Below are 18,716 nucleotides of genomic sequence, written 5' to 3'. Positions count from 1 at the left end.
AAGGTACCAGGGCCAACCAGAGCATGCAGCACCAAACCTCGGGGTACCGGAAGGCCTGCACCCAACACCAACAGAAAGAGTCTAGTCCGGACAACTGAGGGAACAATTGTACAGTTTTAGGGAAAGAGATCTGGGACTTGGGTAGCAGAAACCCAGTGTACTTTGTCACAATTGCATCAAATATCAGACAAAAAGTGGGAGTAACCATGCTAAAGGGGTCACTTTCCTACAGAATTCACCACCAACTCTTCATGCCAGGGTTGGGACCAAAAACCTAAGAAAATCAAAGAAGAACGCCTAGAGGGCCTGCCAGAACCCTACTTCAAAGAAGAGAGCTTATTGTCTGCTAGGGAGGAGTATTCGAGATTCCCTTGTACAAGGTGGACATTGCTCAGGAGCAGAGACAGACAAGCCGAAGATATTCGCCACCACACCAAGGAAGGAGCTGGGCCTCACCACTTTGCAAGGGTGAGGCTCTGCACTCCACAAACTGTCTCCACAGTTTAAGCAGAATGGTGTAACCCAGTGGATCGATGGTTCTAGTCAGTTCCACTGTGAATACTGAGCACCAAGAAACCTTCAGTCACTAGGACAAATCAGAATGCAATCAGAAGTCCCCAAGAAAGATAAACAAGAGCACTAGGTTAAAACCACATCTGTGGAGAAGCCTCAACCAGGATATAAGTACTCCCAGTTACAATTAGGGGTAAGCACCCTTGCATGTTTAGGTGGTGGGTTCGATTCTGAGCCAGAGGAAAAACCCAAGCTGCAAGATCCACCAGCTGTGAGCACCACAGCTTCCTCGACATATGCTTGTCCTGTCTCAGCTTACCCTTAACACCACAACATTCACTGGTGCATTTATCACATGAATCTTGGACAGCAGGTCAAGACTATATGTGCAGCTTGTTCAGGCCAGTTTGGGCCCGGGACGTACTAGCCCAGTGGTTCTTAATCATTTGACTTTTGTGGACCTCCACTTAATCATTTTAGGAAACTGGGGTTCCCCCCTGATGCATTACTGGAAGTCACTGACCCAGGCTTAAGCAATTTGGAGGTTTCAAACAAAATAAAGAAACAAGCACTGATCAAACATAACACAAACAGTGAAATATTTTATTTAACTCACAAACAAATAAAAACATCTAAATGTACTCTTTAATGAGAAGGATGAGGCTTTTCTGAAGTTAACTGAGACCCCTCATTGTCCATAATATAGTCTGCACTTGCACGGCTCCCACAAATCAATCTGAGGACAATTAAAATGTTTTAATTTAAAATGTTTCTTCTTTTTCATTATATACACTTCATTAAGCCATTATTATGTTTCAGATTTGTAAGTAGTAGCGGAATCCCTGAGCAGACGTTGCGGACCCCAGGGGGGCCTCCAGCACAAAGGTTAAGAACCACTGTAGTAGCATTTTACTCGTTTCCACCCAAGGAACAGTCTATGAGTGAGCTGTTTGAACTGTTTATGTTAGAGTGGAGGATATATTGTGACAGTGCAAAAAATGTTGTGCTAACGGGTAGTGTGTGAACACAGCGAACAAGTTGCTTACCTTCGGTAACACTACTTTCAGTTGATAAAATTTCTAACCATAGCTTCCTGACCTTTAGAACACCTGAAGGCAGCAGACTGGATCCGGAACATTTCAAAACATTGGTCCCGCTCGCTGGTAGTAGCGCTATGTGACTACACACTGACTTTCTGCCCCGGAAGTGACAAAATGAGCATTATACATATGCCACTCCTGCGCACAGACATCAGCTTCTTTCTGGACTGCCTGCGCCCTTGGACGCTAAGCCCAACAATATTCATTCAATACAAGAATCCTACACCGAGATATTTTTAGATTGCAAAGGAGACCATTCCACAGACCAGGGAGGTAGGAAAGCGGTGAGGAATCTGAGGTTAGACAGAGTACCTACTATAACGAGCATTATTGAAAGCAACTAACTTGTTTTTCTGATGGATGTGTCTAACTGCAGATTCCTCTTTGTTAGAACAGATACCAAAGCAGTAAATTCCAGGGTGGTGTGTCTGGAATGGTTCAAATCAAAAGGTCCTGCTGAATCTAACAAGTGAAACGCTCTTCCCAGCAGACCGGACTGTCAAGGCAGAAGTTTTTTGTGAGCATGTGCACAGAAACCCACATTCCAGCCTGGCAGATATGAAGTACAGGCACTCCGCATTCCAATGCAGTGACAGCAGCCTCGGCTCTAGTGGAACGGGCTCTCAAACTTGAGGGAGCTGCCTCTTGGTCGGCATGTAGTAGATCTTGATACACAGGACTATCCATACTGACAAAGTGTTTCTGCACTGCTTTGCCTTTCTTTGTCCCAGATAACCCTACAAGGAGTTGATCGTCCACCCGGTGGTCTTGGGTGCGACAATGTAGAAACCTAAAGCTAGTCAAGGGTCTAGCTGAAGCAGTGTCTGTCTCTGAATGGTGGGGTGAGGCAAAGAACATTGCTAGAGCGATGGACTGTCAGGCGTGAAAAGCGGTAACAAACTTAGGCAAAAAGACCATCTTGATCCACAGTTCCAATGAATGGAAAGGAGGTGGTATAATGTGACTGCATAGAGAAAGCTTGGTTTTTACTCATGCAATGAGCCAAAGCCAATGGGACCAGAAACATTTTTCAAAGCCAGGAAATTTAATGGACAGCTGTGCATGGGTTCAAAAGCAAAGCCTGACAAAAATAAGAACCAAATTAAGATCCCCACTGTAGGATCACAAATTATTTTAAGGATACAAATTAGTTTACATTTAAAAAACTCATAAAAACAGGTCATTTGAACATGGATGGTTGCTCCAGTACATGTAAAAAGGCCGAAATGGCTGATAGATAACGGTGCCAAATACATGCTCTTCTGGGGTCAGAGACAGAATGAAAAGAATATCCAATGGATCAGCATTGTGCGTGTCACAACAGGCTGCAAACAAATCCCAGTGCCTGGTGAAAAGACTTCGTAGAAAGACACCTGGCAGCCGGGATAAAATCCAGAATTCTGGAGGAATGAAGACAACTGCTACTGCTCAATTTACACCTTGGAGGAGCAGACTGCGCAGGTTTGAGTGCAGAATCTGCCATACTATTATGACAGGAGGCGCTCCCAAAGCAGTAAACTGATAGCAGAACAAATGCTCATGCCATAACGTTCCTGGTAAAACACTCTCCTGGCCCAATCTACAGCCACTAGGAGGAGTTGGGGCTGGTCATTCCTGATCATCAGTACACTGCCAGAGAGGTAGTATTGGGAAGGTGTACAGGATTTCCATGCACTACACCATCCGGAATGTGTCTCTGTGAGAACGCCTTCTTGGAGGAAAAGTCCAGGGCACAAAAAGCTTTGACATTGCTGTAGGAAGCTGGTTCTGTATATACTATACCAAAGTGAGGTATAGTGTGCACAGAGTCCAGTGGAACACCAAAGGTAGGCAGAGGTAAAATTAGATAGAACCTTACTCTCTATTTGTGGTAGAGTGGTCGAACAGTAAGGCTTTATCAGAGGACAGTGTTAAGCATTTGGTGTACACACTCAGCCAGCAAATGAATTCACACCTTAAAAGATTTCCTTCCAGACCAATTGTTTTTGAATAAAAATTTTCCTTTAGATATTTTATTTCTGGAACCAAGCAAGCCTGGCACAGGTAAGCAATAAATACTTTACAGTAGTAAATGCTGATTGTATAACAGTTCAATTGCAATTGTGAATGTACTATGGTTTGACTCACAGTATTGTTTCAGAGAAATGCAATCACTTGTAAATACAGTACATAGACTTGAATGGTATTTTCAATAAAATAGCAGGAAAGTTACTATTGGATTACTTTTCTTTCTCAGTGCTGTATGCCTAGATGCAGCACTGGGACATTTCCTGTAAACAAGCAAGTAAAGGCTTTTTTGTTAAATCATACAATTTTAAAGAATGTCTTTAGGTTTCAAAACTCCACAAAAACTTTTTCAGGAAAAAAGTGTCAATGGTATCCTATGGAGGAAAATATGGTTATCGTTTTTTAGGTAAGTATTCAGTAGTGGGACTTGAGGTTCTGGGGTAGACTCAGGGGTTCCCCAGGGTCAGTGATGCACTCTGGTCACACCCTAGGTGGCACTAGGGCGGCCGGGTGCAGAGTGTTGAGGCCCAATGTTATCCAATGGGGGATATGAGGCCTCCGGTTGGTGGCTGCTGACAAGCAGGTCACTGGGTTGTGGGAGAAAAGCTCCTGGATTTTAGCTCAGGGTAAATGGGGGAACAAATTAGCACCAAAGGTGCACCCTCAGTGGCACTAGGGCGGCCGGGTGCAGGGTGCTGTTTCGACGTCGGATGCCCTGCTCTTTCCAAAGGAGAACCTACGTTTTTCAAAAGCACTGCAGGCAGGGAGACAAAGGACTTCTGGGTGCGACCACCACTTCGAGAGGTAATTTGGGAAGTTAGGGGTTGGTTAGGCACCGTTGGTTTGAGCACACATGGCAGTGGGGCGTCAGGTTCAGGGGTGCCTTTTGGGGTCGGATCTTCTTACCAGCTCCTGGTCGCGGTTAGGAGTGGCCTCTGGATTTAGACTGCATGCGTCGACTGGAGGCTTGAGGCAGGTCAGGAGTCGCCGAATCTCAGGTCAGGATCGCTGGGGTGACCTCCTCGTGGTGTTTGCCCACTCGAGCTCGGGCCGTGGACGGCGGGTGCAGAGTGGGGCAAATTTGTTGTTTCCGGCTGCTGCCAGAGATTGCAGTAGAACAAATCCGGTGTTCACGGGAGAAGCAGTCTTTGGAAGTGAAGGCAGGCATGTCCTCTGGTATTTTTGAGGTTGCTGGCTGCAGGACACACCGGGATATTGCAGGAGCAGGTTCGAGGGGGAGACAGGCCGGTAGGGCTGGGGCCAAGTCAGTGGGCGTCTTCCTCTTGTTAGCTGCTGAATGGCAATTCGGTCCTCCTCCTCCTCCTTTTCTTCTGGTTTCTTGTCTGGATCTGAGGAAGCAAGATTCAGGGGTGCCCCCAAGTACTAGATTTAGGGGCCTTGTAGGTAGGTAAAAGGCAGGGACCAATAGGTTCGTTCCCTGGGGTGGGTACACCCGCTATTATGCTACCCTCCAGTGGGAGGGGGGCATGTGCCTGTTCCTGGTTGGCTGAGTCCCCCCCCATCTTCAAGATGGCGTGGACTGAGAGTTGTGCTTCACCTCGCCTCCCCCACCTGAGGGGTGGAATTGGCAGAGGTGGGCACACCTCTCTTCCTCCTTTGTTTTTCCCGCTGGTTCTACTGCCAATGTGGGGGTAAGAACCAGTGGGAACCAGTTGCTGAAAGCAGCAATTGGCCTGGGAAAGCTCCCAAAGGGGGCAAGCCGTTGAAGCTTCCCCTTTCGTGAACCCTGCCCATTCTAAAAGGAGGAGGCTTGGCACCTCGTCCAAGGATGTGCATTGTTTCAGGCCCCACAGAGCAGCAGGCTCTCGACCCAGGGGTCCAGAAACCGGTCTGGTGGTGGCAACTGAAAGCAGCCACTCAGCCTGGACACTAGAGGTGGGTTAGTTTTCAGGGGGCATCTCTAGGATGCCCTCGGTGTGCATTTTTCAGTAAATCCCACACTGGCATCAGGGTGGGTTTAATGTGCTGAGAAGTTTGATACCAAACTTCTCAGTTTTCAATGTAGCCATTATGGTGCTGTGGAGTTCGTAATGACCAACTCCCAGCACCATATACTCTTTATTGCAGCACTGCACTTACAGTGTCTAAGAATGGACTTCGACATTGTAGGGGTACAGGGCTCATGCACCTGTACAGTCACCACTGGGATAGTGCACCCACCTAGAGGGGTGACTGATCTATGTCAGGGCAGTGGATTGTAGGCATGGCACACAGGGATATGTACATTGTCGAATCTTCACTTTGTTCTGCACCAAGACACACAGCCTGCAAAGGCAGTGTGTGTGTGTGTGGGGGTGTGTCAGGGTACAGGACCTCTAAGGGTGGCACAATAAGTGCTGCAGCCCTCAAAGGCCTTCTCTGGACACAGTGCCCTGGGTACCTGTGGTACCATTTACCAGGGGCTGACATGTGGCCAGAGATGCCAATTGGGTTTAGGCTTCAATGCAATTTCAGGGAAGGAACATAGGCCCTGGGTACCTGATTAGCAGGAGCCCAGGGCACATTCAGTCAAACAATTTACCAGGGGCTGACCTGCGGCCAGAGATGCCAATTGGATCTAGGTTTTAATACGGTTTTAGGGAAAGATTATAGGTCCTGGGTACCTGAATGGCAGGAGCCCAGTGTACGCTCAAAGTACATCAGCAATTCAGTAACAAGCATTTACAATGCAATAGGTCTTGCAGCATTAAAGTTTGAGTTATTGGCATTGTGTATGACAATGCGTTGCATAAAATTTTTAGCAAACTTTGAATTGGTGAGCAGTGTGAGTGTGTGTAAGAGTATGCTGTTCTTGAAAGCAGTGTGGTAAAGAGTGCAGGAATTTGGGTGACCGGAGCAATGTGGATGATGCACCTCACGCACAGGGCTGACACAGTTATTCACACAGCTCTGATGATGCACCTCAGGCACGGGCTCACAGCTGTTATTATTCACACAGCTCTGATGATGCACCGCACGCACGGGCTCACAGTTGTTATTCACACAGCTCTGATGATGCACCTCACGCACGGGGCTGACGCAGTTATTATTCACACAGCTCTGATGATGCACCTGAGGCTCACAGCAGTTAAAATTCACACAGCCCTGATGATGCACCTCACGCACGGGGCTGACACAGTTATTATTCATACAGCTCTGATGAAGCACCTCAGGCACAGGCTCACAGCTGTTATTATTCACACAGATCTGATGATGCACCTCTCGCACGGGGCTGAGGCAGTTATTATTCACACAGCTGTGATGATGCACCTAAGGCACTGGCTCACAGCTGTTATTATTCACACAGCTCTGATGATGCACCTCACGCACGGGGCTTACAGCTGTTATTATTCAGACAGCTCTGATGATGCACCTCACGCACAGGCTCACAGCTGTTATTACTCACACAGCTTTGATGATGCACCTCACGCACGCGGCTGACGCAGTTCTTATTCACACAGCGCTAAGGATGCACCTTTGGCACGGGCTCACAGCTGTTATTATTCACACAGCTCTGATGATGCACCTCCGGCACGGGCTCACAGCTGTTATTATTCACACAGCTCTGATGATGCACCTCACGCACGGGGCTGACACAGTTATTATTCACACAGCTCTGACGATGCACCTCAGGCACAGGGCTCACAGCTGTTATTCACACAGCTCTGATGATGCACCTCTCAGCCGGGGCTGACGCAGTTATTCACACAGCTCTGATGATGCACCTCAGGCACGGGCTCACAGCTGTTATTATTCACACAGCTCTGATGATGCACCTCACGCACTGGCTCATAGCTGTTATTCACACAGCTCTGATGATGCACCTCACGCACTGGCTCACAGCTGTTAATATTCACACAGCTCTGATGATGCACCTCAGCACGGGGCTCACAGCTGTTATTATTCACACAGCTCTGATGATGCACCTCACGCATGGGCTCACAGCTGTTATTATTCACACAGCTTTGATGATGCACCTCACGTACGGGGCTGACTCAGTTATTCACACAGCTCTGATGATGCACCTCACGCACGGGGCTGACGCCTCCTGAAAGTGTCTGTATTTGTGAGCCTCCCTTGAAACTCGAAAGAGAGGCAAATAAGTGATGCACCTCACGCACAGGCTCACAGCTGTTATTATTCACACAGCTCTGATGATGCACCTCTGGCACGGGCTTACAGCTGTTATTATTCACACAGCTCTGATGATGCACCTCACGCACGGGGCTGACGCAGTTATTATTCACACAGCTCTGATGATGCACCTAAGGCACGGGGCTCACAGCTGTTATTATTCACACATCTCTGATGATGCACCTCCGACACGACCTTACAGCTGTTATTATTCACACAACTCTGATGATGCACCTCACGCACAGGCTCACAGCTGTTATTATTCACACAGCTCTGATGATGCACCTCACGCACAGCCTCACAGCTGTTATTATTCACACACAGTGATGACCCCGGAGGCAGCCTGCACCTTCCTACGCTACTGTCTCTGCATATCACAATAAGTTTGGTAATGGGCAAACTGTCCTGGTTGGCATGACATGAGTAGGGAAATTTGAAGGAAAAAAAGTCAAAATTCATTTTCACAACCTCTTCCTTGAACTTTACCAGCAAACTATTTTAAAAAGACCCATGAAGACGCCTAGCTGATTTTTGCACTATGTGCACAATTTCATTGCAAACTTACGTGACGCACAAAAATCAAGAAAAAGTGTGTTTTTTATTATTATTTTCTTTTATGAGGTGCTCACAATCCTCTCTGCGGCCCGGCTTGGGAGTAGACAGTGGGTGGGCAGCTGCCTAGAGAAGGTATCCTTACCTGCCAAATATTGTCTTTCTCCTTATTAAAGACTCTTAGTCAACAGTGCTTCGAAGCAATAGCGCTCTACAAACACCTACATAAATAAATAAACTCTTCGGATGGGATCAGATTCGTTGTCAGGAGGAGTGAGGAATGCACCTGCCTCTACCACTAAACCTGCCGCCCGCTTCCCGGACTCGTGAAGTTTATCTCCCCCTCCAGGCTCGCCGGTCTCTGATTGGTCAGAAGTTGTCCGGCCTTGTCCGATTGGCCGGACCCTGCTCCCCTTCCCCCCGTGCCCTGCGGGAGCCGCTGGTCAGTCAGCAGCGGTCGTTGGTGGTGGATGTGTTTCCGCGAGTCTCGGCGCCTTCCTCTTATGATCCTCGGGCACCATGCAAGCTGCCGCTGGAGGCTGATGCCGTGTGTCGTGCGCAGGGGCTTGGCGTGAAGATGCTCTGGCTGGCCTTCCTCCTGTACCTCGGGATCGTGCACTCTGTACTTTGGCTCCGACTCCACGGACCTGTGCAGCTGGAGGGGCAGGTACGTGCTCTCGTGTGTCACTATGGCTCTTGGGACTCAGAGTTTCTATTACTTCACAGGTTCGTTGAGACCCCTGTTTTGAAACAAGCTGGTTTAAGCCTATCGTGAACCCTCGTCCGGATCATGTGCAAACACTCGGGCAGCGGGGGGGGGGGGGGCCGTGGGGGGGGGGGGGGTCTCGGTGCGCACATGTGTGTGTGTGTGGGGGTATGTGCGCGACGGCGAGGGGGGGGGTCTGTATGTGTGCGTGCGTGTATGGGCGCTCGTGTGTTTGTCTGCCTGCGTGTGTGTGTGTCTGCCTGCGTGTGTGTGTTTGCGCACCTCAGGGAATCTGAGGCAGGGGATGTGCACGGCACCGGCTTGGACGTGCGCGTCCACAGACACCAATCGCCGCGCGAGCCCGACCCCTGTCTCAGATTCCCAGGAAACTGGCAACTATAGTTGTCGCACTGGACGCAATGCTTTGCATTGCTATCTCCAGCTCGACCTAAAAAGTGGGGGCAACCATGAAGAAAGAGTACTTTCTCGGCGCATTCCCTGCTGTGGCGAAAAGATCTAACCACAGTTCGCCTTATTGCTGAAAGATATCCTGGACATCTCAGCATGTAATTACTGTTTGTGATCCGCCAGGAGTGGCAGGCTGAGTCAATTTGCCCTCGTGTACAAAGATTCTACCAGGTGGTTCAAGACTAGGGAATTGCCTGGTTGCACCAGGCTACTCCAGAGGCGAAACGCCTCAAGACACTGGAAACACCTTGTCCCCTTGTAGTTCCACATGGTAGAGGTATAGTCTGTGAGAACTTGAACTAGCCTTGCCTTCATTGGCGATAGGAAGGCCTTCAGTTCCATGGGAATGGCATAACTCCAATTGACGTGGAGAGGAGTCTCGCGAGGAGATCAGAAACCCCTAAAATCCAATTCCCCCAAAAAGAGTGATACATCTGTCACCACCATTAGCTCTGGGTGGGGTAAAAGAGAGGGGGTCTGCAACTAGGTCGAATTGTGGTTGAGCAAGCATTGAGGTCTTTTTAAGTGTCCTTCAAGACATGGATGGACTCGGATAGGTTTCCCTGAGGCTGGGCCCACTAAGACCTCAACAGGTTTAACGTCATCTGGAGATGGTTTACAACTAATTCTGTCGAGCCCATCGTCAATAGCCAGTAGTTGAGGTTCGGAGAAAACTGGTATAGTTTGACTTCCAAAGGTGTACTGCGACCACCGGCATCACTACATGAACACTCAAGTGGCACTAATGAGACCCAAGGAGAGCACAGAAAATTGAAAATGCTCATGCTGATTTTGAATCGCAAGTAGCATTTGTGGGACTACTGGAGGGGTACATGAAAGCTACTGTCAGAAATGGGATCTCTGGTTGGCTAAGGCTTGCGCCAAAGCCAGGCAGAGACCACCACTCTAGTCAGGGCAAGGGAGTTGCACGCCAAGATAACCCCTGCTCACCCCCTTGGTAGCTTGGCACGAGCAGTCAGGCTTATCCCTGAGGCAATGTGTAAAGCGTTTGCGCAACACACACACAGCAGCAACACACTAGGCAAACCACAAAAAGGAACTCCACACAAGGTTATATATAAAAATAGCCTTTGTATTACCATAAACACATTAGATCATAATCACACATATACCCTGTGCCAACTGGCACTGGGCAGTATTAACAGGGAATTATATACACATGACAGGGCCACATGGACCACCGTCAGAATCAGCACTTAGCAGAAATAGTAGATGTAGAACATAAAATAACTGAAGCACAAAATGATACTTGTAGAGCACAACCAGTAACTACTGCTAAAAGGTAGGAACACACTACGCAATACTAATCACCTTAGGCATAGGTCACGCAGTGAAACAAACTGGCTAGCATAAACCATAATAGGAAAAACAACCTCCTAATCATAAAACACATTTAGAGGTCTAAAACAGGGTGCATACATACATTACACATTAGGCATAAAACATATTAGACCTTAAACACAGGATGCAACCACTTTGCGCCAGAATCACTTTAGGTACTGACCCCAGGCCAACTGGCCTTCCATTGGGCTCCAATGCCCTTTGTCCCAAAAGTCAGGGCTCGCTGCGCCTGCAGCAAAAGAAGAGTGCGCAAGAGTGTTAGGCCTCAACGTGGCAGCTGCCCACTAATTGCTGGGCAGCTGTAAAATCCAAAGGATGGGCACAGGCCTTCATTGTGCCCTCTGTCCCCCACTGGGACTCTCTAAACAATTCTGCGCGACGTTGCAGCTGCCTGTGCTCTCGCAGAGCAGCTGGACTCAGCACCAACCAGCACTGGCACTCTCTGTGCCTCTGGTGTCACAAATCATGCCCCACCAGCAAAGGGGACGGGCACAGGGGAGTCTCACTCTGGGACTAAAAACTCACCATGCCGCAAACGAAATCAGTATAGTAGGAGGGGGCGGGCACCGGCAATGTGCCCCGACGCCCCCACTAACAATAATGAACCCAGGAGCCCCACTCACCGGCTAGACTGCGGCGGCTCTCCCGGACTCGTCTGGTTGCAGGTCCGGAGCTCTCTCTCTCGGCTCACTTCTCCTCTAACCGCGGTGGGGGCAGGCACCAGCAATGTGCCTCGTGCCCCCTCCGCTTCCTCTGGGATGACGGTGCTTTTCCTGTGGAGCCTTCGAGGCTCCAAGGACTTGGGCGGCACGCAGTGCTCTCTTCTGACACCTGAGCCCCGCCCGCACCTCCAGTCAGTCTCAGCTACTCTCTGGGCACCACGGGGCTCTCCCTCGCTCTCTGGGGCCCCGGGTGCCAACGCCGCCTTTGTCCTCAGAGCCGGGCAAACCTCCTTCAGTGTACAGGAGCGCAGGGTGGGCTCCCGTCCGCTTCCTGTTCCTTCCCTTTACCTCCGGGTCGCCGCGGGCAGAGCGGCGGCCATCAGTGTTTCAATTCTTGGTGGCTGCAGGCTGTAATATAGGGGTATGCTTCCGTTCTTCTATGCACAAGGTCCCTGGTGGGGTGGGCACCCGCTAGGGGTATTTAAACATGGCCAATATGCGGGGTGGAAACCCGCTGCGCAACCATACGTAAAAAGTCACCACAAATGTGGGGTAGGCACCAGCTTGAGAGCACGGACGCGGGGTGGGCTACCGCTCGACTCCCACGGCAACCAGGGGAACCCTACATGGTGCAGCTTTGCGCTGCAGGCCCCCAGCAGTCCTCTTGGGGCAGCAACACAGTGGCTCCTCAGCACCCAAGCCAGGCGCTTCTTAAAAATTAACAACACAGCGCTCTTCAGAAAGCAAAAATAGTGTGCTCCCAAGGCGATCAAGATATAGTTCCTCCAAGGCACTTGAGCGCAATGTCCCAAAGAAAGTCTTGGAATGAAGGAAGGGGGGCAGAGGCTGGGCCCAGGCAGGCCTGCTCACAGGGTCCTCCAGCAGGGAGGCAGTCCCCAATGGCGGTTACTCCTGGCACCCAGCAGCAGCAGCAGCAGCAGGCCCCCTCAAGTCAGGAACAGAGATCCACTTAAATGGGGTCACAGCCCCTTCTTAAACACACATTTCCTTTTTGTCACAAACTGTAGGGCAAGGGGAGAATCAGTTACAACTGGTTCTGGAGCACTTTGTTTTGCTCAGCCCCTCCCTATTCACAGGACAGGCTAGAGACATTAGACGCACCACAGGAGGTGGAGCCAGCATTGTGTAGGGAAGGCACAGCCCTATTCAGGTCCCAGGTGGAACTCCACCCACCCATCTACATGCAGATCTCCCTATTCACCACCGGGCAGACTCATCCTAGCTCCTGGAGCCAAACACACCAGCCAGCCCCAATTCACATCACACAGTACACAGAAATGCCAACTTCTAAAAGTGGCACTTCTCCACCAGACACAATAAATGTGCACAAACCATTGCGCAGCATTTATTCTCACGAGTTCGCACATACCAAACTCGGCCCTGCACTCCTCTCACACCAGGAATTACCATGGACACATATCCCCCATGCATTCCTATGGGAGGGAAGGCCAATCTCACCACACGCACTCAGATTGCACACGCACTTTACACTGGGACACAGTGCTGAAGTGTGCAGAAGCCAAAAACTACTAGTATCAGGTCACATTTAAAAGCAAAAAGTTTAGGGGTGAACCTGCCAAAGGGCCAAGTCCAACAGCTACCATCCAGTTGCCTGAATCCAGGGCAGATAGAACCTGGCCCTGTACAGGCATCTTAAATGTGTCATTTCGCAAATAGGCATTAAATGGCTGGAGATTTAAAATGGGACGAAGGCCGCAGTCTTTTGGCACGAGGAAATAACAGGAATAACAGCCAGTCTCCATTTCCTGGGCCGGAGTCTGCTCTTTGGCTATTTTGGCAAAAAGAGCCTGCACTTCTTGGAGCAAAATGTACATGTGCATCGCTGAGAGATGGTCAGATGTGAATGTGAGGTGCAGCGGGTCAAAACATAAGGCAAGGCATTGGCTTGCTGAACAGTCTTGATGCAATATTTTACTTTCCTGGAAAAAGTAACTGATCCTACTTTTCACAGGATTGTTGTGTGCCACTAAGGGCAGACTAAAGCAGCTTGGAGGCAGATGGAGGAGCAGGGGAATGGGAAGTTTACTATCCTTGATGGCCTGTGTGTTGTCTCCGTAATCCCCACCAGAGACCTTGCTAACTGGGGTTGACAGTGGCCCTGGCTTGAGAGGTACACCAATCCATTGCAGTTTCCTTGAGAATGGGCAAAACTGGTTAGGATACACTCTCACAGGGGTAGAAGGGCTTAGGAAATGGAACATGAACAGGCTTTCTTTAAAGCATTCCAATGATAATCCAGTCTTATTGGCAAGACATGGGTGTATATTGCCAGCAAGCAAGCGGCATTGGACTGAACAAAGTGTACAGCGGAGGACAGCATCTATTTCATAATGTGTGTTGGGGTGGGGGGGGGGGGGGGGGGGGGGGAGGGGTTGTGTGTGGGGTACAGAATAGTCATGGGGAAATAATTAGGGTTCACCCTTCTCATGGACGCTTAAACCACCAAACGTTGGATGGGATGGAGTTAAAAATAAGGGTGGCCAAACTTCGATCTGTCGCTTCTGGTAACCTGTCTGTTTATTGGTTGGCAGGAAAAGGGCTTAGCCCATGTGCCCATAGGAGTGTAAGTCAGGGCCTCAATAAATGAAAGTAAAGGCTACAATTACGTTTGTCCAGGTTGTAAATAATGGGCAACTGCAAGTCCAAAACCTCTGCCACATGCCTCATCACCACGCTTTTGTTGGTGGTCCAGGGGAGAACACAATCAAATGGCAGGCAAAGTGAGTGCCCAAATCACTTGCAATTTGGAAACCAAGATACAAATGTCCATCCTCCTTATGTTGAAACAAATACTCCACCCTCATCCCCATTTCATACCTAAGGACTGGTTGGCTCTGGTCAGACTGAAACCTTGTGAAGCGATGGACTGTGACTTCAAGACAGAGGCATAATTGTGTCTGAATCAGAATGAACAGAGGCAGAGTGCATCAGTACGGCATCAAGACACAACCTTGTTGAGGCAGAGAAGGATTCGGCTCTGAGTTGCGTAAGGTGTGGCATTAACGCCCAGAGCTGATGAGTTTGGAATTGGGGAACCAGGTTCGAGTCTCCACTCAGCTCAAAATCCTGTGATTATGGGCAATCACTTAACATCCTAGCACCATAAAAAAATGAATGTGTCCTTGCATAATGTAAATGGTGTTCATGTAAAGCGCTCCAATACTTTTGGGTCGCATTTGCTCAGTATAAAACAGCAAAAACAATTTTTGTTTAAATCATGACATTAGGGGACTTCCAATTATGGTTCCAAAACGAGGCGATGCAGTTGCTTCCACTGCCAACCATTGTCTGGAATTCTCTAAATAATCTTGAGTGCAAAGAGGAATATTCCAAATATACTATAATCACATATTATGGACTGGGTGTTAACATCCCGATTAAGTTTGTATGGTTTAAAAAATTAGAGTAGAGTAGAGTAGGGTGGACAGAAAATTGTGATCAACTGTTAGGTATTAGTGAAAAGGGAAAGAGCCTAAGTGAAAGGCCTCCAAATAAGGATTCAGTAAATCCTTTGTCAAAATCGACAGACAAAAACAGGGCTGTAGAAAAGGTGGGGTGGCATAACAGTGCCCTGTCTGCACTTGTGGAGACATTTGACCCTTTGATAACACTTCCTTAGAGACATAAACGATTGAAAAGTTCACTTAATAACCCAAGTAAGGCTCATCAAAAAGGAAGGTCAGATAGTCAGAGAAGGGATACGAGAAGGAATAAGGTGAGAAAATAAATTAGATCTTATTAAGAAATTGAAGACCGAAGGGGAGATTTTAAAGCTAAAAAATAGCTTGGGAATGCTAGCAGTTCCACTAAGGAACGTTATCAGACTCTGAAGGAAACGGCAGATTGTGGGACCAAAGACGCAGTTCATGATTTTCTGTTGGATTGGTGTAATACCAGCCGGGACTTAAAGAGAATAACACTTCCTATACACCAAGAGATAAAACTGGAGGTACATCCTAGAGCTACTGCTTGTTTAAGTGTACATTTTTCATCATCCTGGATCAGCTATGTGTCACTAATTCCACAAAGTGGAAATAGACAGCTGAACATCGCTACTGAAACCTTTAGTCTATATGAACATTACAAGCCGTTGATACTTCTCAACCAAGAAAACTGTGCTTTTTATAAATGACCATTGGGGCACATGTTTAACAGTAAGTCATCTCCATGTTCATGCCAATGTCACCTAAAAAATAATGCAGTAGCTTTTTTTGGGAGTTCAGGTGTATCCAAAGTTGCATTACATTGCCCCGATGACTTGTGCAAATTTCAGCTTGTGGCAACTTGAAAGAATGCTCTTGGAGACACTGTTGTACACCTTTCCAAATACTTAAGCTATAATGTCAACGTATAAGAGTGTTATGTCATTTAAATCACAGCAGTCTGAGGTGTTTATAAGTGTTATGAAGCAACAATCAAAGCAACCGATTATTGTAAATAGTGTTATGTTATGTTTGCATTCTTTCTTAGGCACGGTGGGGCATTACATAACTTTTCTATCACAAAATCAAAATTACTGCTGGTTTTCAAGATAAAATTTGAAGAGTTGATGCACTTTAAGGACAAATGTCACAAAATATGAATAACCCATACTGAGGAATTAAATCTATTGAGAGTTGTAGCCTACTATAGATCAAGGCTACAACTATAGAGAAGTATGGTTCTAAAAGAGGAGCTTTATAAAACGTTATATCAAAAAGACATATCAATTTTATTTATCAAACCATTGAAACATGTTTCATGCTCACCCTTTATCTTTTGCATGTACATCAGCTCCATTCTGAAGAAGATATTCTACAACAGACACTCTGTTGTAGCCAGCTGCAAAGTGAAGTGGTGTGGATTGACGTCCTTCGATATCCCTGCAGTTAACACTTTCAGCATTACATAGTTTCTATGGATAGGAAACATGAAACTAAATGTTTACAAACAGTTTGTAAAAGATTATACTTTAAAAATTAAAAATTTAGTACATATTATATTTAGTTTACATCAGTTATGCCTAAGATCAAACCTATGGAGGTCAATTTATGTGTTGGGAGGTGGGACATTTGGGCGCTATTGATAAAGCACATGTTGTGCAGAGAAATCATTATGTGCCCAAGATACCCCTTAACTAGTGCCAAGGACTCCATCTGAACTAGCCATCCAAGTACAGAAAGATCCAATCCCACCATCTCAGTGAAGGCACAAAATTGCAAAAACTTTTTTTTTAAATGAGGCATGATAGTCTGCTTGGATTGCGATACTGTGAACTGACAGTGCTGAGACCCAATGGTGAAGCTCAGTTTACACCTCTGAGAAGAATGGACTGGAAGATGGAAGCGTGTATTGCTGATGGAACTGTGCGGATAAGGCCAGTTCCAGTGGGGAAGGAGGGGCTGTTTGGGGGGTGCAGGGGGCACAGACTTGTTTTTCTTGAGTGTTGAAGGAAGGAGTTTGGCCTTCTCTCTGAAAAGTCACTTGCCATTGAAGGTCTTGTCCATCGCAGTGCTGGACATCTCCAAGTATAGTCAGTGGAGCGCATGCCCAGTGTAACAGTTATGCCCACGGACCAGGTTACAGTATGTATGGGATCCAAGCCGCACACGAGAAGAGAAAATAGTTGTTATATGGTTCATAGCCAAAAAGAGGTCAGCTTGGCCAATTTATATAAGGCTTGGGCACAGCATCTAGCAGGCATGTGGTATTCGCTGGAACAAGAGTGAGACTGACTGATGCAAGAGCCTTCTATTCCATGGCTTCCAGTTTCCCCCAGTTTAAAGAAGCCATAGAACAGGCATTGGGGTTCAGTATGGAAAAAAGCCCTAACTATTATGGTCTCTAGTGCCAGACATTTGCCTTCCTATAAAGTTGAACAATTCGTCTTTAAACTGCTGGGCCAAGAGGGGCTTTTACTAGGAAGCCAAGTCAATTATTGCAGCACCTTGTTAGGGGAGAGGATATGGCCTAATGGCTAGGGCGGTTGTCCTTGGAGCTGGGGAACCGGGTTTGAGTATCGGCAGGGACGCTCAACATCCTATGATTCTGGGCAAATCACTTGATCTCCCTGCGCCCAACAAAAATGTACGTGTCTAACTTAACTGGTGCTCATGTAAAGCGCTCCGATACCTTCAGGACTAGTTTGCACTATTGCACTATATAAAAACAAAAGAAAAAAAATGTGAGGAAGGGCGGAAGGGCTCTCCATATAACCAAGTAGTTTGCAAGATTTCTAACAAAATGTTGGTGTTTGGTTCCTCAGAAAGCAAAGTTTCCATTGTTCTACATATTATTGTGGTAAAGGAGGCCATGTCTTGTATCGGGCCCAGAAATGTAAGGGATGTCTTCTTTACAAATGTACCTAGACCTCAGTAAGGACAAAGGTCTGCACCTGAGTAAGGAGGATGTAGATTGTCATCCTCAGAATCTGCATCTTTTGTGCACCCTTAATGCTCATACAGCATGGTTATGGGGTCAGGACTGCATAACTCCTTGATCTGGGCAAATGTCTAGGCACTAGGAAGAAAGTGTTTTTCAAGGCAAGCTCTTAACTTCTTCTATGCATCTAAGTAATTTCAACAGGCTTTGATGGTGGTGCCAAACATGAATCTGAGACGCTGGCAAGACCGGCTCCAAAGTTGACAGGTGGGATGGTTCTATCTGTGACTATTATAGGTGTAAGGCCAGAGCATGGGAAGGCATGGAGCCAGAAAAAATAGGGGTCGGAGCCACCCAGCCAAAAGGAACAAGTCTTCCCTTGGGGAATGGCCAAAAGCATACCGCCCCCACCCCCTCCCTGGACCCCTCCACCTCATGCCATCCCAAAGGCTGCCTCTGTTGTTTACCCAGCCCCAAGAGAGCATCCTAATCTCTTAGTTTCCACAGCCGTGTTCTCAAATGAGTGAAAACGTGCAGTGGTAAAACCACTCCTGAAAAAACCATCAGCCTAGGCGTCTATGAAAAACTAACATTTCTCTCCTCTCTCTACCTACTAGGACCCTAGAGAGGCATATTAATCATCAACTACCATATTGCATTGAAGAGAATAATCATCATTTCTGTCAGTCGTGTTTCGCCGTCACTAAAGCACAAAGTCAGCACGACTCGCTGTGTCAGAAGAACTGAGAGGTACCCTTAACAGTGATTAGAACCTTTCTTGATTTGAGTGCTGTTTTTGACATGGTCTCC

At 47.6% G+C, this 18,716-nt stretch overlaps 1 protein-coding gene across 2 annotated transcripts in view; it reads right to left on the bottom strand.

The window, feature by feature from the left end:
- TNKS2 (tankyrase 2) overlaps positions 1-18,716 on the bottom strand; it is a 691,336-nt gene that overhangs the window by 475,104 nt on the left and 197,516 nt on the right. For both annotated transcript variants that reach the window (XM_086922459.1, XM_086922461.1), the window contains exon 14: positions 16,295-16,440. In XM_086922459.1, coding sequence (XP_086778585.1) covers positions 16,295-16,440 — 146 coding nt within the window. The remainder of the gene's footprint in view (positions 1-16,294; positions 16,441-18,716) is intronic.

Source organism: Lissotriton vulgaris, chromosome 5 (genome assembly GCF_964263255.1).
Source record: "Lissotriton vulgaris chromosome 5, aLisVul1.2, whole genome shotgun sequence".
Lineage (NCBI taxonomy): Eukaryota > Metazoa > Chordata > Amphibia > Caudata > Salamandridae > Lissotriton > Lissotriton vulgaris.
This window is presented reverse-complemented; position numbering and strand designations above follow the sequence as displayed.